Source organism: Chenopodium album, chromosome 27 (assembly GCF_948465745.1).
Source record: "Chenopodium album chromosome 27, dcCheAlbu1.1, whole genome shotgun sequence".
In the NCBI taxonomy this organism is placed as follows: Eukaryota; Viridiplantae; Streptophyta; class Magnoliopsida; order Caryophyllales; family Amaranthaceae; genus Chenopodium; species Chenopodium album.
Genome location: NC_137860.1, coordinates 27,668,186 through 27,689,736, shown reverse-complemented (window position 1 = coordinate 27,689,736; position 21,551 = coordinate 27,668,186). Strand labels below are relative to the sequence as shown.

The window sequence follows — 21,551 nt, the reverse complement described above, 5'->3', positions numbered from 1 at the left end:
TTTGACCTAAAGAAGGCAAGTTCGAGTGCTGGCCTTTATAACTTCAAAACTACAATGCTGTCATGGCTACATAATCCATGGCTATAAGGTAGATTGGAGTTCCTCACTTGGTTGAGCTATACTTGAGAACTCTGTGTGTATGTAACGGTTTGGACTTTGGAGAGGCCAAGAAGGATGGTAGATTAGTTCTAGACGGGGAGTAATAATGTGTTTGTTGGAAACAATATAATGGAGATTAGTACACCCTTTAGTTATTATCATTTTGCTTTTACCTTTAACAAAAGCTTCTATGTAGTTGAATGATGCCATGACCTATTTTTTTATTGAACTAATAATTATTGGCTACCCGTAATAGATAGTAATGTACAAATTGCATTGTTATTCTGAGGTGGTTTTGGGAATGTTTGCATTGTATTTGGAGAAACATGTTTTTATGGTACTGATATTGTGGATGGGAATAGAGTATCAGAGCTTTGTGATGTGAAAATCCTTGTATGCCTAATATGATGAATGAAGTATGCAGTGTTGGTAAATTTATCAAATGACAACTGGTATAAGAACAAGCATAGTGGAGTACTGAAGGTTTTAGGAAGGTTGTTTTGCAATTGGAGAACATTAAACTTTGATCTGTGGAATTATCTTCCTTTTATAGAATTAATCAAGATTTTGAAAAACCAACTATTATTGAGTATTGGTTGGACTTGCAATTCGAGAATTACTATGTACTATCTGATGTGAATTCATCGAGTGTTTATGTTGGTGGCTAATTATCGTTCATTATGCTTCAATCGTGCAATATATGGTACTGATGAACAATTTGTCTCATATGGGACTGCTCTAGAAAAAGCTTTAAGTTGTATGGGTAGTATATAGACTACAAATTTATATTATTACCATGTTGAGCAGGAGTATCGACGTATCGTTATCACCTACTGGTTCAGCACATTTCAAAATTTGTCCTTCAGTTAGGAGAAAATGAATCCCATATAGGAGCAGGAAATTAAATCTAGTGATCAACACAAGGTTTCTGACAATGTATCTGGAACATTTTCAAAATTTACATTACACTTTTTAAGCACAATCCAGTGCTGTAATCAGTGGCTTTCACTTACATTGTTGGGGTAAAGGTAATCCTGTGGTTCATCTGAAACATCCTCAATTTACAGAACTCAGCAGTCCGATCAAAGAAAGAACCAGGGACTCACTTTGTGCTGTCAAGATTTACACATTATAGATGTTCTAGATATGTTCTTGTATGGCTTTCGGCACTCGGCAGATTTTTGCAAAACTTTCATGTAGCCTTGAATTCTCCAAACTTGTGTTTTTCTTCATGTGGCTGCTTAAAAACATGATCTAGCTCTGGAAATGCATACAAAAGCACAAGTTGAAGGAGATTCACGACGAGCTGTTTCAGACATACAGATGACTGCCAAGCACAAACAATATCAGAAAACTTGGGGTTGTGTCATCTACTCCTCTTGCCATATTGATGAAATAGGAACATGATATAAAAATATAGTAATAAATGTTATAAATCAATTACTTGTGCAGCTATTTGGTGCTTAAATATGTCACATGTTTATACTTCTTTCGTTAAATGTTAATTGCAACAAATGAATATGTTATATCTTATAAATAATATTAAAAAACTTAAAATGCATCATATGAATTAGTAGATATTTAGCACAAAATAAAACCCCACAAAAGAAGCAAAACTAACATCCAATAGATAAACACATATTTTTAAATGAACATTTGACATATTAAAATGAACTTGAATTACAACCTCTTTTTGAAATATTCCGAGATGGACAAACTCCTTTAACACCAAAAAATAAAAAACCCTTAAAAATTGCATTTCACCACCACTTAATAAATCCACTTGTACATGTGTGAATAATGCATTGGTTTTTATTTTTTCTTTTTCTTTAAAAAAAATATTAGAAAATCAAAAAGTTAAAAACCCTAATCCAGCCACCACTAACCCACACGGCTACACCGACAGCGATATTTTGCAGTAATATATTTTTGAGCAAAAAAAAGAACAACATAAAGAGCTTGAAATATTTTGGGCTAACTATTTAGCAATAAGTGGACCAGGGTCCATCCAAAAATTTGCATTTTTATTAAAGCTTGAGCCTAGTTTGAAGTCTTGGCCTAAAATGGGTCAAATGAATCAACATTCAGTCTAACCCATGATCATCTCTACTGTCTTTAACTCTATACTCACACATTTTTCGCATTAGGACGTGTTCGCGTGTACGACACTTCTAAAGGTTGAAAAGTTGAAAACACACCCCGATTACAATATTTACACAATGAAGACCAAAACGTCCAAGAGGGGTTGGTCGTAGGTGACCTGCCTAATGTAATACCTATGGTAAGTATGATCATATGACAGATAATCGATATTGCGGCACACCTTCTTCACCTTCTAAAAATTCCTCAAAATTCCATCTTTTTGTTTGGGTCCCCAGATTCACTTTCCCTTAAAATTCCAATCACACCCTTCTTAGTTGGCATCAATTCAATAAAGCCTGTCAAAAGTCGTCAAAACTGCCATAATCACGCTACACTCAAAATTATAAAAAAAATAAAAACTAATTCCACTTTTACAAAACATTAAAACGACACCGTTTTCCACTGTTTCCGACATTATACTCTACACTAGTGTAAACCCACTGTACTAAGAAAAAAAATCAAAAAAAGCAACCAACGTCTCTAAACTTTCATTTTCTCTCTCCTACTTTTCCGACCTCGTTTTCTCTCGATGTCTGCGCCGCCGCCGGAAGTTTCGCCGTTAATTCCGGCGGATAACGCGACGGCTCAGTCGCCCCCTGCGCCGCCGTCGGGTGAAGCCGCCGCTATTCCGCCGGGACCACCCGCTGCTATTCCGCCGGAAAACGCGGGGTTGACTCCGTCAACGCCGTCTTCGGGAATGTCGAAGGAAACGTTGACTGCTTTGGTGGTTGGGATTGGGCTTGGAGGGTTAATTGTTTTGATTGCTGTGGGTATTTTCGTCTTTTTTTACAAGCGGAGGAAGCGGAAGCAGGCGGAGGAAGATCAGTTGATGTTGCCTATTAAACGTATGATTTCACTAATTGTTGGTTTAATTAATAGAATGTGATATTTGTTTGTGTTTAATTTTAGTAATTTTTGAATTTTTTGTATTTATTGATTTGTTTTTTGTTTTGTTTGTTTGTTTAATTGTATGTAATTGTCGTTATTAATGGCTGCTCTGACGGATTTATAAGTATAATTTAATTAAAATATTGACTAGGGTTGTTTGGTTTGGTATTTATTTGTTTATTTGATTATTAATTTGATGTTTGAATTTGTACATTGAAGGAATTTGTACATTGAAGGAATTTGTTGGTGGGTTTTGCATATGGGGGTTTATTTTTAGGGGTGGTGGTGGTATTTGTGAACGTAAATTCGAGTGATTTGGTGATTTGAACGTGGTTAACTGGTATCATGGCGGATTGTGATCCAAATTTAGTAACTTTACGAGATGTGTTATTTAAGACATTTGCTTTGACTAATAATTGTATATGGGTTTTGATGTCCTTGTTATATGAGATGTGTTGATGAAGAATTTGGCTTGGGAAATTCCATGAGATATCCTTGTTGCATAGGTGTCGTATTAGGTTAATTGAGCGACTTGCTTTTGGAGATTAGTTTTTCAACATTGAGTGATTGATATAGGGGTTACTTGCTCATCACTGTTTCCGTCTGCTGTAACCATCAGACTGCATTCTTGCTCTCTGGACTGGAGTCATGTGTCCTTACACGCTTCATAGAATGCAGGAGGAGTAACTACATAAATGCTGCACTGATGCAAGTTTATGAAGTTTACAATGCCTAGCAGCATAGTATTGCATTACCATTATTAAGTAGGAACTTGACGTCAGATCCTTTGACTCAATGGGGTGAAGGGAACTTATGGGAGTTCCTTTTGTGACTGACGAATTGCTTAGGAAATTCCAATTCATGTTGTAATTTGAAGCCATTAAGTTCTGAAGCACTGATTTACTCTCTTTGATTAATAGATCTGTTGCTTTAGTAGCACACTGTTACTTTCCCGCCCCTAATATGTAAGTGTATTTTAAAGAAAAGTAGAAATCCTTCACTTTGGCATTGTGTTTAGTTGAGGCCTTCAGGATTAAGGATAAAGGGGTTTCTGTGGTTTCTTCTGGTGATGTATATTATAATGATATGCTCCTCTCACCTATATGAGGGTTTACTGTTTATCATCTGGTGACTGTATATATGATTAGTGTTACTGTCACGATCATTTTCTAGGCTGTAGTTGTCACATAAATTGACATTGTGACACTAGCTCTTTTCATCATATCTCCTCATGTCTGTCTCACCTTCCATATGTACAAATCCCCAAGTATTGTTCATTGTGATTTATTCTTATAATTTTTTAGAGCATGCCATTTCATATTATTAGTGTATAGATGCATTTATGGCTAAGTGTATTGCAGTTTTACTCTCCAATAACTAAGGGTCAAATGGTTGTTTTATTGTGCTTTACATGAGGTGGCTATCTCATCTTCTTTTGTTTCCCTTTTCTTTTTATTTTTGTACATGCTGTTCTCCCAAGCTTATCAGACTGTTCACTTATTCCAGATAAACCTAGTGGTGGACAGGCCCAACAGTTACAGCACAATATGCCTCCGCCTATGAATAATATACAGTCGCCACAACCCCAAGGTGCTGTAGCACCAATACCACCATCTTCAAGTAGTAGCTTGGGCTCTGATAAGTCACATTCAACACAACCCCCTGGGAAGTCATTGTCCTCGCTGCCCTTCCCTAATGGCACATTTACTTATGAAGAATTAGTTTTGGCAACAGACAACTTTTCAAGTGCCAATCTTCTTGGTCAAGGGGGTTTTGGATATGTCCATAAGGGAGTCCTGCCTAATGGGAAAGAGATTGCAGTCAAACAGTTGAAATCTGGAAGTGTCCAGGGGGAGCGCGAGTTCCAGGCTGAGGTCGAAACAATTAGTCGTGTTCATCACAGGCATCTTGTTTCACTTGTTGGACATTGCATTTCTGGAGAACAACGAATGCTTGTGTATGAGTTCATTTCAAACAAGACCTTGGATTTCCATTTGCATGGTATGTTCTTGTTTGACATCTAACCTATGAAATATTTTTTAAGTATGCAATTTCAACATTGATTCTGCTTTTACATTTTGAGGCTTGCTTTTGAACTTATATTCTACAGCATATGATTAAATTGGAAATTTTGTCAATTTTTTTGATCAGGCTACAAAAATCTGCTCATGTGAACCAAGTATTAAGTAGAACTTTGTTTTAACTCATGAATCATCTAGCAGTTTGAGCCTTGCAGCCTTCTTCCTATGTTTTCAACTTTTTTTGGGCTTGAGGAGGTTTGGGTATTAATTTTAGTTTCTAAATTGCATTCAAGAAAATAAAGAAAATTTGCATTTTTACTGTGAAGTATGTCTAGACCTAATCTTGTTTCCATAAAGATCTATTGAACTTTAGATTAATGTATTGACCTTTTCGTTTTAACATTGATTGAAATCATGGTTACTTTAGTTGGCTCATGAACTTTTTTTGGTCATGTTACAGAAATACAGAGTAAATTAGTAATGCAATTTCAATTACATCTAACCAAATTCTCTATTGGTGTAAAATTGGTTGTAATGCATTTCTTTTTAAAGTGGGATTTTTGTTGTTGTTCAAGGTCTCTCATCTGAACAATGAGGGTTCATGTCTTAACTTTTTACATGTAGTAAAAAAACTTGTAATTTCTCATGTCATGTTATAATGGAGTCTTGTGGTGTTGTAGAAGCAAAACCACCCATGAATTGGGCAACAAGGCTGAAAATTGCTATTGGTGCTGCTAAAGGATTGGCATATCTTCATGAAGACTGTGAGTTCCTTGGTGCTCGTATAATCATTTGGAAGGATCCTGATTTTTTCTCAAAAGGTCGTTGACTTTTGGCTAGTTTATTTTGTATACAGGTCATCCAAAAATCATTCATCGAGATATCAAGGCATCAAATATTCTTATTGATGAGGAGTTTGAAGCCAAGGTCAGGAATTTCATGCAATTTAATCAATCAATCAATCAATCAATCAAAGCCTTAATCCCAAAAGTGGGGTCGGCTAACATGAACCAAATATGATTATTCCGTGTAGTCATCAACATAAATCTTTCTCCTCCATCCCTTACGATCCAAAACTTCATCCTCACGTAAATCCATGCACTTCATATCCTTCCTCACTCCTTCCAACCAAGTCATTTTTGGTCTCCCTCTTCCTCGTTTAATCCCTCCATGATCCCACTCTTCCACTCTTCGCACCGGTGCACCCACGGGTCTCCGTCTTACATGTCCAAACCAACGCAATTTAATACTATATTGTATTTTGGTAAATTTAAGTTGAATTGTTCGATGTGATGTTGTATTTGTGAGAATATGATTCAGACTTATTCATGTGGTTCTGAAGTGCTGATTAGATTATCTACTTTTATGCTCCTAGGTTGCAGACTTTGGACTTGCGAAGTTTTCTTTTGACACAGACACTCATGTGTCCACCAGGGTTATGGGAACTTTTGGGTAAGAAAAATAATTTGCCGTCTGAAATCTTCCGTTGAGACGTTAATTACATCAGTGACTAATATGTTGAGGTGATCTGCAGTTACTTGGCTCCGGAATATGCCTCAAGCGGGAAACTCACTGAAAAATCAGATGTCTTTTCCTTTGGGGTTGTGCTTCTGGAATTGATTACAGGACGTAGACCTGTTGATAAAGCTCGTCCCTTCATGGATGATAGCATGGTTGAATGGGTGAGCTTTCTTTGTCTAACCTCACAAGGTCTCTTAGGCTGTAGGGATTAACAAGTGTAACACTCCAATGCTACATTTTTTGAAGGTTCTTAATGTTGAATTTGTAGGCAAGGCCATTGCTGTCACAAGCCTTAGAAGGTGGAAGCTTTCAGGAACTTGTTGATACAAGATTGGAGGACTACAATTTTACTGAGATGGCTTCCATGATTGCTTGTGCTGCTGTATGTGTTCGTAGCTCTGCAAGACGACGGCCGCAAATGAGTCAGGTAACTGGCTGAGGATTGAGAATAGAATTGCTATTTGGATTATACGTATAATATCAGTCTGTAGACTTAATATTCTGCCTCAAATTTGTGTTGATTTTATTGAAATGTTCCATTGATTGATTCATTACAAGTTTACAACTCCTTGAGCTGGTAATCTGAAACTGCATCTTTCAACTCTTGAGTCCATCCTTCATTTAATGCAGGTTGTAAGAGCTCTGGAAGGTAACTTGTCTGTCGAGGATCTGTTGAAAGAAATTCCACCAGACAACAGAACATTCCACGGAAGCACAGATTATGACTCTAGTGCCCAATACAAGGAGGATTTAAAGAAATTCAGGAAACTAGCACTTGAAAGCCAAGAGCAAAGCACTGGTGAGTACAGCGTATTCACCAATGAGCATGGTGTACCCCCATCAACCTCGAGTACTGAGAATCAACTTGATACCCAGGAGGACGAAACTGGGAAATCTAAAACAGGAACCACAAGTGTTCTTGAAATTCCTGTAGAATGAATAGATTAACCTTTGGATTTTATTAATGTAAGCTTGATTCATTCTTTAAGATGCTCCATTTGGTAATATTGGTGTCAAATAGAGTTAGGTGTACAAAGTTTTTGTCGATTAGTCCTACTATTAACTTAATATTGGCATAGGTCACTGTAAATGTTCACTTGTTCAGATACATGAGCTTGAGACTAACTAGTGCATTCTTTTTTATTTATTTATTTATTTATTTTTTTACTATACATGAACTAGCCAAAAGTTTGCCATGCTTACGCATTTTCGCTTTTTGGAATTACACTAATGTACTTTTACACGAAGTATAACATTGCTAAGGCCTAAGGAGCCTACATTTTTGTAATTTTGTTTTTGGTTTAGTGTATTTGTTCATTATAAAGCTCTTTGCTTTCAAAAAAAAAAAAAAGCTATTAATAATTTGAAAATACAAATACTACTTCTATATCATATTATGTTTTGGGTTGGGTCGGGTCGGGTCGGGTTTAATTTCAAACTTGAATCCTGTTAAATTACTGTGTCTATGCAAGTTAAAATCTAAATCGGATATTTTTCGGGTTGGATTGGGTCAGGTGAAGTTTAAGAAGTCGAAGTTTTGGGGGTATAATAGGAATTATAAATATGAAAATTTATACGGAGTATTTATGAATTACTATAATTAAAGTTGTAACCGCCATAGTCATCCTATATATAGTTAGACTTAAACTCTCAAAAATGTAAAGACTCATTTCATCTCATTTACAATATAAAACGCAGTAATTTGAAGCAAACTCAGAATTCAATGACTTTAAACTTTTGCGTAATAATATGTTTGCTTGGTAACACATTTTATGTTCTTGTTGTCTAACCATTACAGCTACTACTTTTGTGTTTCAATTATGCAGATGTCACCCCTTTCCAATAGTAAAATCATCTTCGTCTTACAATAGGTATTGTCAGTATGCCTCATTCAAGATTAGTAAATTGGCAAAAGTCAAATGCTTAGCTTATTGCTACAAAATTCCCCTAAAAAACATTAGTAAATTGATTTATTTATTTTGTTTTTTAATCTCAGTTGGCGAAAATTCTGTTTCTTGATCCCTATTATGTACTGTAAGTAGTTGACCTACTAGTATAAGACTAAAAGGAGGTGGATTACAGTCATACAGTGTGCACTATACTACGATCTGAGCTATTTGCATTGCACAGCACGAACTTCTCCTCTTATTGCTACCAGGTTTTTAGGTGGACATTTTTTGCGCGTGTAACAGTTGTATGTATGTTATTATTAACAAATGATCTACCATCCTTATTTTACTAGGAGAGAACTTCTATGGAACTGGCCTCTACGAGTACACGCCCACCATATCATTATTTATCATATATTAATCTATGTATACTAGTTTAGTAATAACATAATTAGATGGCTCTGCTGTCATCTGAAATATATTCATAGATTTCTTTTGTTTATTTCAAACAATAGCTGACTTTTCCTTACTTGCTCTCACTTCAAACCATTATTTTAGACTTCTAGTCAATTGTAAACGATGTTAGATTATTGTATAAAAGAAAAATACAAAAAGAAAAGCAATTACAGACTTCATGATCAACTGTCTGATTTGAAGTTGTAAGCAACCATGACATTTCCTGAAGAAATGGTCTTCATAATTTTCCTAATGTTTCAATTATGTTATTTTGGTTACTCAGAGCCCCATTTTGTAAGCTCTTTTTGTGTAGAAAAGAGTGGCTCTTACAGTAAGAATAGCCTGTATCAAGATAATCTGAGTCTCGTTTTCAGCAATCTAACTTCTGCTGCATCAATTAACGGCTTCTCTAACTTCACTGCTGGTGAAGGCGTTGACAAAGTATATGCTCTCTTCTACTGCAGAGGAGACCTGAACCTGTCAGACTGCAGCAACTGTGTTGAAACTGCGACATCTAGAATTGTTTATGAATGCCCCAATGAGAAAGAAGCAATAGTTTTTTTTGAAGAATGTACACTTCGTTATGCCAACCGCTCTATATTCTCTCTCGAGGAGGAAGATCCAAATGATTGGTCTTACAGTGAAGCTAAGGTTTCTGATAAAGATCAGTTCAACGATGTACTAACAGCAGCGATGAGTGGCCCTATGAATGAGGCTGCTTATAATAGTTCCAAACGAGGGTTTTCTACTGGTGTTATTACAAACTCTTCTGCAAATCAGACTGTATATTGCCTTGCACAATGTACTCCGGACATTCTTGGCAGCCCATGCCACAAATGCCTCCTTGCAGCACTTGATAACCTGATTGATGAGGGGAGAACTAAGATGAGTCTTTTTATGCCGAGTTGTCAGGTTATGTATTCTCTTGCTCCTTTCTTCAGTATTAAACAGGAGCCAAATTCTTCGCCGATTGATCCTGGTCTCAAATCTCCTGCAGATGAACCGTCTTCTCAAGTCCCCCCTCCTTCCGGTAAGTAAATCACCAATCTGCACTCAATTCTTACTGCTTTTATTTCTGTAATCAACCACAGTAGAATAATTCTTAATATTTTTTTGGCGGGCAGGAAATAATAAAACATACATAGCTGTAGGAGTCACTGCTGCTTTAGGATTGTGTATCATGCTTTTTGCTCTGTGGTTTTGGTTGTGTAAGAGAAGGGTGAATATTAAACACGAAAAAACCCAACAGTTTTCACATAATGTGCAGAGCACATTTACTTATGAAGAGCTAAGTTTGGCAACAAATAACTTTTCAAGTGCCAATGTTCTTGGTCAAGGCGGTTTTGGATTTGTTTACAAAGGAATCCTGCCTAATAGTATAGCAGTCGCAGTCAAACAGTTGAAAACTGGAAGTGCACAGGGGGAGCGCGAGTTTCAGGCAGAAGTTGAAATTATTAGTCTAGTGCATCATAATAATTTGGTTTCGCTTGTTGGATATTGTATTTCTGGAGATCAGCGATTGCTTGTGTACGAGTTCATTCCCAACAAGACCATGGAATTCCATTTACATGGTAAGTTCTTTGGTGATCAATATAGTACCACCTAATGGTTATTCTTTGATTGCACACTGTATTTCTAGAAAATTAGTAATGATCAAGACAACAAATTCAAAGAAAATTGGGGGAGAATTCAATGTTTCAATATATCTTCAGTATCTTATTTCCGATATTTCAGGACCTAGTTAAATGGATATTGACATTTTTGTAGGTGATGAAATCCCACCTATGAGCTGGCAAACAAGGTTGAAAATTGCTTTAGGTGCAGCAAAAGGATTGACATATCTTCATGAGGAATGTATGTTGACCTTAAATTCTTGTATTCATTTTAAGGATGGTGATTCCTTTTCCTCGACCCTCGTGGACATTAGATGAGTAAAAATTGATGTTTGGCTATAAAGTATAAATATGTGTCTGCAGGTTCTCCAAAAATCATTCACCGAGATATCAAGGCAGCGAATATACTTATTGATGACGAGTTTAATGCTAAGGTCCAAACTTCTTGCTAGCTGATTAATGAACTGAAATTTTTATTTTCCTCTCATGGTCTGTACTCTGTACTTTTGACAGCTTCAAGTTGATTGTAGATGGTATGTTCATCCTGTGTGATTATATTGGTTTTTGAATTGATAATCAGTCCTATCATGTCTTTTCTGTTTTGGTTAGCTGTTTAACAATCCTAAGAACTCACCATACTATAAGACTAAAACAAGCTAGGCAAAGGCCTTAAAAAATTCTCTACGTGTAATGAAACCAGTGTATATACATGTTCTGTTTTCTTTGGAACTGGTAATATATGCTATTTTAGTCTTTACAAATTATTGACTGAGCTCTGAGTTTCTGCTGCCAAACCATCCAAACTGTCCTGTTCTTTTCGTGCCAAAGATAATGAACCACAATTTCTGACTGCTGTAATTGCATATCAATAATTCCTTCTGAAGTTTTTATGTTTTCTGCTTAGTAGTAATTTACTTCAGATTACTAGGGATAAAGAGCACCCTTGCTTCAACACCACTCAGTATCATCACAATATACAATGCACCGCTTTCTATGCTATCAGTCTAAATATAAGTTAGTACTCTGTATTAAATTTGAGTTTCCCTACAATCAGCACATAAACCAATTTATGCATCTTGTTCCTAATCATCAGTCTACCCTTCACAGCAATCCAAAGCACGAACCTGTGTCTAAGGGAGTGTCAATCTGCCCAAACTGCTGCAATCCGAGAAACTTTCTGCTGCCTTGCTCTCACAGAACTTTTTATATGCAACAATATTGAGTTTTTTTTTTTTTTTTTTTTTTTTTTTTTTTTTTTTTTTGGCATCTGACTCACTTTATTTGCAGTATACACTTCTTTTTTGCACTGATGTAAAATTTGCATGTTCTTCACCTTTCCAGGTTGCAGACTTTGGACTTGCAAAATTTTTTTTAGACACAGATACTCACGTCTCTACTAGAGTAGTGGGAACTTTTGGGTAAGACTGATACTTTACCACTTAGTTTTTCTCTTCATGTACTTATACATATTAAGAATATAATCAGCTAATATTATTGTAATTTGCAGTTACCTGGCGCCAGAGTATGCTGCAACTGGGAAACTTACTGAAAAGTCAGATGTATTTTCCTTTGGGGTTGTGCTTCTGGAATTGATTACAGGACGTAGACCTGTTGATAGATTTCGTCGCTTTAAGGATGATGGCATGGTTGAATGGGTGAGGTTTCCTTTCCTACCTTTTAAAAACTTGTAAAATCAAAGTGGGTCACGAATGTTCTTAGACTGCCATCTTTGATATTGGCATATTGCAAAATTTCATCATCTGCTTATGTTCTTTTCTTAAGAATTATCTTTAATGGCTTATAGACAGTCGTAAAGTTGTTTGTCCATGTTGAACTTGTAGGCTAGTCCGTTGCTAAAACAAGCTCTAGAAGGTGGAAGCTTTAGTAATGTCGTTGATCCAAGATTAGAAGAATACAATCTCAGTGAAATGGCACAAATGATTGCTTGTGCAGCTGCATGTGTTCGCATCTCTGCAAGACAACGGCCTCAAATGAGTCAGGTACATGTTGCTTCAAGTGAATATAGAACTCCTTTGTCCGGAAGTAGTTGTCGAACATCCTAATATTTAGCAGTGGTTTATACTTATTAGTTAATAGTTATTATACTTGGTTTTTTCAATATACTCTAAATGCTTGAACTAAGTGATGAGTTGATGCTATATAAGATCTTTTACTCTTTTGTGCAACTGATCATGCCATGTCTTTAATTATGTCAAGTTGAGATAATGTGACTGCTAATTCCTTACGGAAAAAGTTTCCTCTGCAGGATTTGGACCTTGTACTTACATCTGATCTGTTTATTTGGTTGATGCAGGTATTACAAACTCTTGAAGGGAACTTGTCAGCTGAGGATCTTATGAAATTAAGCACAACAGATCCCGATATGCTCCACGAAATTTCAGTAGACGACTCTAGTGGCCAACACAAGGAGGATTTACAGAAACTTGGGAAGTTAGCTCTAATACAAAGCTATGCTCAAAGTACTGATAAGTTCAGTGTAAGCACCAGTGAGCTCTTATCTACCTCGAGTACTGAAAACCAACAAGATACCCTGGAGTATAAAAATTGAATACTGTGAAACAGGAATGATAAATTTTCTGTTGAAATGTATAGATTTACCTTTGGATTTCATCAAAAGTGTGCTTAATTCCCTTAAAAGTACTCCAAGACCAATTATTAAACATTACAAACTTTGTTTACGTGTATATATATATATTAGATGTTATGGAGTATATTGCTACAACATTTTTTCTTTCTAAATTATGTGACACTATATTGTTTTCTTACCGTGTTTTCTTACTATTTTCCTTTTCTTTTAATGAATGAAACTCTTCCAATGATGAGCTCACTTTCTTTCATTTCTTTACCATGGTTGCATCAGAAATTAATGACATTGTAGAAAAACTTAATTTGTCTGAATTTATTTAACTTTATTTTATCTGAAATAAAGTTAGAAAAGTCGCACCAAACAAACCATGTGTCAATATGATTTTAGGATCACTTTTTGTATTAGAGATACGGGGGAGATAATCACCTCAATTAGCACCCTGAACGTAAACGAATAAATGATACTTCGTACATCATTAGATTCAACCTCGAGCTCCATATCCATTTACAAAGTTCTCCCCAGTTAACAAACCAAAAATTGCACCCTCTTAGACTCTTAAGCCTTGTTTGGTTACATCAATAATTCAATATTATGTAGGCACTCAAAATTCCTAGAAAATCCATTGATAGAGTGTTGTTTGGTGAACCAAAAATTAGCAAAATGGAGGAAATAGATATTCCTAGAAATTTCAATTTCCCACAAAATGTGGGAATTTATTTACCTACCTCCCCCTAGGTCATTCAAATTTCCTAGGAATTGTGACTTCCCTAATGCTAACCAAACAAACTAAAGCAACTTCCTAGGAATTTGAGGAGGGAAATGATTTCCCATGAATTGAAAATTACCATGGAAAGTTAATTCCCATTGCAACCAAACAAGTCCTTAGTTGTGAGTAGGCCGGTTCACAAATCCAATATCCGAACCAACTATGATTTTCAATTCGGATATCCGAGGATATCCAAGTACTCGGATATCAAAACTGATATCCAAATCCGATCTGAAAATCTTAGATATTCGATATCTGAAATCATTCGGATCGAATGCTTTGATATCCATTATCTAAATTACATTAATTTTATCGCTTTTTAATGGACAGGCTGTACAACATATTTTAACAAAATAAAAGAAAATACTAGTATATTAAAAATATTATAATGAATTAATGAGTTAATAACACATGGTCAGTTTCATACCGACATTTAAAAAAATTCATACTTTATATATTTCATTATTTCAGCCTTTATTTTTCGGATACGGTTCAAATGTCTGATATCCGATATCCAAATCTTTTGAGTATCAGAAATAGCTAATCAAAATTATTACGAGTAGATCAACTTTTGAAAAAATTAAGTGGGAATGGATTTCATGATACGTAGGATTAAAAAGTAACTTCCAACGTCTCCATTATAAATGTTTTCATTGTGGAGTTTGTTTCCAACTTTCCATCAAAGCAACAACGTAGACTCCACTACTCCACATTGCCGATCATCTCTATCAATAATTACCTTTTAATTAAAAAACTCATGCAATATCGTCCATTGATATACCCTAACGGGCTAACGTAGTAACGTTGTCCTTTCTTCATGTCCCTCCTTCAAATTTTTAATCAATAAATGTCAAGTACAATAATGTTAGCTCTTAGTATTAATTAATTATTTGCAAGACTTGGTCTTAATATATACACTACTTCCTCTCATTGTGATTTTCATGTTTTCTTCATCTTTCTTTAGCTCTTCTTCTAGTAATCCATATCATTTCAGTAAGCAATGAGCTCCTCTAGCCTCCTCATACACGTACCGAAAACAGAAGCCGAGCTAACACAACTCAAGAACTCCCTCCCACAAGAGTCATGGTTCAATGGAAACCCTATGTACCTATACCAAGGGTTTTGGACTCAAAAGTTAGAATCCTTGGTTGCTTTTCAAAACCATTTTGAAGCTCATGATACTGATATCTTTGTTACAAGTGCTCGAAAAGCCGGTACAACTTGGCTTAAAGCTCTTGTGTACGCCATTTGCAACCGCGAAAACCACCCACCTTCTGAAAGCCCCTTGCTCGTCCATAACCCTCATGAGTTAGTCCCTCAATTAGAGTCCAACACGTACTTTAAATCGAAGTGTCCGGATCTTAGTAGCCTTAAGTCTCCTAGGCTTTTCGGCACCCACGTTCCTTACCCTTCATTGCCTAGTTCAATCAAGAACACTAATTGCAAAATCATTTACATATATAGAAACCCATTCGACACCTTGGTGTCGTCGTTGTTGTTTTATCAAAGTGTGGATGATAATAAGACTCTAAAACCGGAGTTATTAGGCCAATATTTTGACATGTTTTGTGAGGGGAGAATTCCATTTGGTCCTTTCGAAGATCATGTGTTGGGATACTGGAAGCAGAGCTTAGAGCGGCCAGATAAGGTGTTATTTGTTAAGTACGAAGATTTGAAGGCGGATCCTAAACCTCGGTTGAAAAAAGTGGCAGAGTTTGTAGGATACCCATTTTCGAAAGAGGAAGAGATGGTAGGTGTTATTGATGGCATTGTCAAGTTGTGTAGCTTAGAGAAGCTGAAAGACGTCGCGACGTTGAATAAGAGTGCTAGGGTTTATTCTTCAACTCAAAATGAGAAGTTCTTTCGGAAAGGGGTTGTTGGAGATTGGGTTAATTATTTGACTCCGTCCATGGCGGAGAGACTTGAGAAGCTCATGCAAGAGAAACTTAGTGGTTCTGGCCTAATGTAAGATTAATTGTTTTATTTCCTCTGTTATAAATGAGTTTTTTGTTTAGTCCTACATGCCCCTAAGAAATTTTGTATCATCCAAGCTTCACGGGTTGTTTGTGTTTTTGATGTAATGTAGCTGTTTTTAGCACTATAAATGTGATCAAGCATGAGTGAGCAAGGAGAAGGTCAATCTTGGTTGATAGAGCAATGGGGGAAGAAGGATGAGTGCCTAAAAGAGAAATGAAAAGCTTTTGGAAAGCCTTGAAGGGTTGTTTGCTCAAGGGTTTACTTCAACTAACTATAACTTCTATTATATTCAACTTTTTGAAGTAATTCAAATTGGAGATTAAATTTCGTCTCAAGAACTTTCCAACTGGTCACAAGTCCATTTTCGACGAGACACGAAGAAGTTACAGCCTCACAAAGTCAAGCTATTCATGCAGGTGTTTCTACACGGTCGTGCAACAAAATGGCACGTCCATGCAGACCTGCTCCAAACTTGGCAATAGGATTTTTACTTCTCTTGCACGTTCGATCGTGCCCAAATTGGCACGTCCTGCAGCCTGTTTTTGGGCTTTTTCTTGTTTTCTCCGTCCTTTTTTTATTTGGGGTAATTTAAATACCCCCTTAGCTTCTATTGTAGGGGAAGATCTTAGTGTAGTTTTAATTTAGGTTAGGGTTTTTAGAGAGAGAAACTCTCATTTTCTAGAGAGAGACAGTGGGAAAAACTTGTTGAAAGGTTGGAATATAAAGAATTGAAGGAAGGAGACTTGAAGATTTGATTACTTCTTGCATTATCAATGAGAATTTCTTACTCTCTCTCTTATCTAATTGCTTTAATTACTTATTTTTGTATCTTTTCTAGTTTTATTACAGTACTTGTTTATGTTAAATTAGTGTTCGGTTTCATGTTCTTAGTTAGTTGTTAACTTCTTTAGTTTTGCAATTTATAATGATTTGTAGTCAAGAGAATGGGAAATTAGTGTTTATGTTAAATTAAACCAAAAAAATCTAAAATCCAACAATTCCCCCTTACCAGTTAGCACCATCACCGACAACCCCCTAACCTTGCACCCCAAAAAAACTCTGCTCAAATCAAATCAAATCTTCTCTGCTCTGCTCTGCTCAAAAGAACTCTGCTCGGCTCTGCTTTGCTCTGTTCTGCTCGGCTCTGCTCTATATTCAAATAATAATTAATAATTATAATAGTTATAATTAATATTTATTAATATAATTAATATTGTATTGATTATAATAATTTATTATTTTGAATAATTATAAATATCATTAATATTAAAAATAAATTTAATAAATTATTAATATTAATAATAATTAAAATATATTAATCATAATAATAATTATCAATAATAATATTTTATAATTCAAACTATTAAAAATTAATATTAAATAATATTATTAACCTTATAATTTCTAATACTTATAACAATTCTTTCAATAAATAAATAATAATAATAATAATAATAATAATAATAATAATAATTAATAACAATTTCTTTATAAACATTTGATATTAGAATCACAATGTGTTGAAACATTTTATGTGGGTATTGATTATTAGTTCATTGAGTTGAATTATTTTTCAAATCTTTCCATACATTTTAAGAATTAAAAAAAAGAGGTTGTTTTCAAGTAGTACTTTGTATATAATTATTATTTTTAGGGTTAAAAATATATGATTAAGACGAATTTATAAGTAAAATCATTATTACTCATTAAATCATTTTATTTTAAATTTTTTTGTGAAATAAATATAAGTAAACCGTTGTCTTTTATCTTTCTACTATCAACATATGTTAAATATGGTACACATATATTTATATTTTCATTCACCTAAATCGTATATGCACTTCTTAATAATAATAATAGTAATAATAATAATAATAATAATAATAATAATAATAACAACAACAACAACAACAACAACAGTAGCAGCAGCAGCAACATTAATGATAATAATAATAATAATAACAACAACAACATTAATAATAATAACATTAATAATAATGTTGAAATCTGCTCTGCTCGGCTCGGCTCAGCTCTGCTCTGCTCTACTCGGCTTTGCTCTGCTCTGCTCTACTCGGCTTTGCTCTGCTATCCTGAAATCTGCTCTGCTGAAATTTAAACTGCTCTGCTCTGTCCAGAAGCTCAAAAAAACAGGGCCTAACTTAGCCATAAATCTTAAAAATATATTCACTAAATAATAACTTTAACATAAATAAGCCTCCCGTCAAAAAAAAAAAAAAAAAAAAAAAAAAAAAAAAAAAAAAAAAACCCTAAATATATCATTCTCTTCATAATATCTATACAGAAAATATATCACACTTATATAATCGAGTTAAGTACATTGTTGGGGTCTAAGTTTTTATTTTTTTTCACCTTTTAGGACCTAAGTTTTTTTGTTCACCTTTTGGGACCTAGAGTTAAGAATCCGGCAACTTAACTCACCTTAAACTCACCTGAGCAAAAACTTAGTCCCTTTGCATTAAATAATGTGTAAAAAAAACATAATTCCTTGATAAAAATATAATCCCTTCATTAATACATGGCAATTTCTTGTAAAAAAACTTAGTCCCTTCATTTAATACATGGCAATTCCAAAAACATATAGGTTCTTATAATTTTTTCTCAGTGCTCGGATTTTATATTTTCACCATAAGGTTTCATTTCAAGGTTTAAAGTGATTTATGTTCTTGGTAACTTCATGTTTTTTTTTTCTTTTGATTTGATTTGTTTTATTTTCTAGATGTGTTGATTATATATGCAAATTTTTTTTTTGTATGTTTTTATGCTCTTCAATTAATTATATGATACAAAGATTTGATTTGTATGTGTTCAACTTAGAAAATTGAATTTTTTTTACGGAGTATTTTATACCGAGTATATAAAAAGAGTTTATTAGAGCTCGTTTTGTGTAGTTTAAATTTCCTTAAAATTTTCAAAAAAAAAAAAAAAATTTGAAAAAGTTTATTTTTTGTTCCAGATTTAAAATTAACAAATTGGCATAGGTATGATTAACTTTATAATCACTGTTATTTTATATTCTTATGAACAGCATTATATATTGAAATTGAATAATGACTCTTGTCAAAAAAAAAAAAGAAATTGAATAATGACAATAATGAAAGTGGAAGCATTAAAAAAATATAAACTTAGTCCCTCAAGTTTTGCTAGGATTACACTTTCTCGTATTTTCCACCTGTATCTGTATGTGGGTTTGGGTGTGGAAATGCTAATTTACCCTTTGTGATTTTATCGGATATGAAATCAGTTCATCATACAAGAGATTTTCCATATGGATGTGGTTCAAATATCCCTTAAATAATCACTCAGATTCGTGGAGAATTGAGTAATTGGAGGAATGTTGTTAGGTGCGGAAATGCAAATTTACCTTTTACTTTTTAGGGAACTAAGTTTTTTAATAGGGGGACTATGTTTTTTAATAGGGTACTATGTTTTTTTAACTAAGGGACTATCTTTTTTTAACTCACCTTAATTAGTTACTTTTTGGCCGGAAAGTGGACTCTAGGTCCCAAACGGTGAAAAAAAAACTGAGGTCCTAAAATGTGAAAAAATTAAAAATTTAGACCCCAACATTATACTTAACTCCATATAATCTGATAATATTGATTATCTCATATCTTTAATACCCTTCCGAAATTGTAACAATTTTTTTTTGTAAGGATGAGAGCATTCATTATGCTTTTCCTTTTTTATATTTAACGTATCTTTGCTTCTCTCTCAACCTACCTAATGACTAATCGCTTTATTTTTCTTAATTTCTTACACAAAATTACACCTAATTTTTTATTTCTCAAATTCACTGAAGTTGACAAATGTTCTCTATAAATATAAATTTGATTGATAGAGTTTTTTTTTAAAACAAAATTAAGGGCTTGTTCTAATTGACTGAACTAAGTTGAACTGAACTGAACTGAATATTTCATGAGAGAAGGACATTAAGAACTAAACGGAACTGAACTGAACTTATTAGAGTTGAACTGAACTAAACTGAAATGAACTGAAGAGAACAGGCCCTAAGTTGCTAAAAAATTTTATAAAAATACATTTTGCTACTCCCTCCGTCCCCCCCTGAAAGAACGGCCCATTTGGCCTAATTTCAGTCCCAAAAAAATGACCCATTTGCATTAAAACACCCCCCAATTTACAATAATATTTGTGCAAAATTAGCTGACTCAACATGCTCTCACTTCAATTGCTGATATGGCATAAAAGATTGACATAGTAAAACAATCAAGAAGATTAACTAGGCATCTCCCAAAGAAAAATCCAAAGTTTTTTTTGACAGGAGGAAAAATCCAAGTTAATCTTCTTAATTGCTATAATATACTCGTATTAATTTAAGGGCTATATTGGTATTTCATCCTATTAAGTTGAGGATGCACTTGTAAATTCCCTCTCATGACATGGACAACTAGCATGACTAAGCAGCCATGTAACGACATAAATTTACAGTTGAAGTTAACGCCATATCACAGCCGTACTTAACGACGGACTAGATTATGAAAACTCCACCTTCAGAGCTCAAATATCCGAAGGTAAAATTTTTGAGCTTAATTATATATTTAAAATTACATATATTGATACATAAAATCCAAAATTGTTTAAGGATATCTTATATTATACTAACCTTTGTAATAACACGTATGTGTATGTATTGTAAGAACAAGGAACCACTAACGAATGAATATTTATATATAATAGTTGAAAAAACATGTGAAATTAAATTATAAATAGATACATAAACAAAAGTAACGATAGCAATATTAGTTTGGGAGAAGATGATATGATGAAAGAGAGATAAACTACTCCCCTCGTTTCACAATTATTTTTCCATTTACATTTATCGATGATGCAAATATCTTTAATTTTACATTAACACAAAAAATAAAATTGGGGCTAAGTATTGACGGTGAATTTTGTTTGATGTTGATCATGATAAACCACAGTACGTGGAAATTAAATAGCAGCTTTAAAACAAAAGAGCGATGATTTTTTATTCTCCAATTTTGTGTATGATGCCGTTAAACTTAGACAATAATGATTTTTTATTTTTATTTTTATTTTTAATCTACACTTTTGACTTTAATGCATTAGAGTGTATATAAAATTCAACTAATCAAGTTTCTCTCCTATATGTTTCACATACCTAATTTGTTTGATGTTGATCGTGGTTTCGATTTTGTATACTCTCCTTTAATGTAAATTATTCTAATATAATTCTAATCTCTATATACAATGTAATGCAACTAAATATAAATTACAAGAAAAGTTAATTTTAAACGTGCATTGCACAGGGATAACTAGTATTCACTAAAAAAAATCTTTAACATAAATAAACCTAAATATATAATTATCCTAATAATAAGATCTATACAGAAAATATATCACATATGTATTTTTCGATAATATTGATTATCTCATATATTTAGCACCTTCCTGCATCGTAAGAATATACTCCCTCCGTCCCCTATTGATGGTCACTTTTGCTAAAAAATCACGGGAATCAAGGAAAAATAAAGAAAGTACATTGAAAAAGTAAATTTACATTGGGTATGC

The 21,551-nt window shown here is 34.0% G+C and overlaps 2 protein-coding genes and 1 pseudogene across 2 annotated transcripts; all 3 read left to right on the top strand.

Annotated features, from left to right (window-relative positions):
- The first annotated feature begins 2,588 nt into the window (after positions 1–2,588).
- LOC145621439 (proline-rich receptor-like protein kinase PERK15) lies at positions 2,589–7,838 on the top strand. Its single transcript, XM_081676168.1, has 8 exons — positions 2,589–3,086; positions 4,636–5,130; positions 5,831–5,914; positions 6,007–6,077; positions 6,526–6,602; positions 6,685–6,832; positions 6,940–7,098; positions 7,302–7,838. The coding sequence occupies exons 1-8, from the start codon at positions 2,771–2,773 to the stop codon at positions 7,608–7,610; spliced, it is 1,659 nt and encodes a 552-aa protein (XP_081532294.1). The 5' UTR covers positions 2,589–2,770; the 3' UTR covers positions 7,611–7,838.
- Positions 7,839–9,229: 1,391 nt separating this feature from the next.
- Positions 9,230–13,276, top strand: LOC145619924 (proline-rich receptor-like protein kinase PERK3). The gene is made up of 9 exons (XM_081674603.1): positions 9,230–10,046; positions 10,141–10,587; positions 10,784–10,870; positions 10,993–11,063; positions 11,971–12,047; positions 12,137–12,284; positions 12,471–12,629; positions 12,944–13,185; positions 13,243–13,276. Exons 1-9 carry the CDS (start codon positions 9,230–9,232, stop codon positions 13,274–13,276), a joined length of 2,082 nt encoding a protein of 693 aa, XP_081530729.1.
- Positions 13,277–15,003: 1,727 nt separating this feature from the next.
- On the top strand, positions 15,004–15,972 carry LOC145619923 (cytosolic sulfotransferase 15 pseudogene; annotated as a pseudogene).
- The last annotated feature ends 5,579 nt before the right edge of the window (positions 15,973–21,551 follow it).

Coding starts and splice junctions, on each gene's coding strand:
- LOC145621439 (XM_081676168.1), top strand. CDS start 2,771: ATGTCTGCGCCGCCGCCGGAAGTTTCGCCGTTAATTCCGGCGGATAAC. Junction 3,087..4,635: donor GTTGATGTTGCCTATTAAAC/GTATGATTTCAC, acceptor CACTTATTCCAG/ATAAACCTAGTGGTGGACAG. Junction 7,099..7,301: donor GACGGCCGCAAATGAGTCAG/GTAACTGGCTGA, acceptor CATTTAATGCAG/GTTGTAAGAGCTCTGGAAGG.
- LOC145619924 (XM_081674603.1), top strand. CDS start 9,230: ATGACATTTCCTGAAGAAATGGTCTTCATAATTTTCCTAATGTTTCAA. Junction 12,048..12,136: donor AGAGTAGTGGGAACTTTTGG/GTAAGACTGATA, acceptor TGTAATTTGCAG/TTACCTGGCGCCAGAGTATG. Junction 12,285..12,470: donor ATGATGGCATGGTTGAATGG/GTGAGGTTTCCT, acceptor TTGAACTTGTAG/GCTAGTCCGTTGCTAAAACA.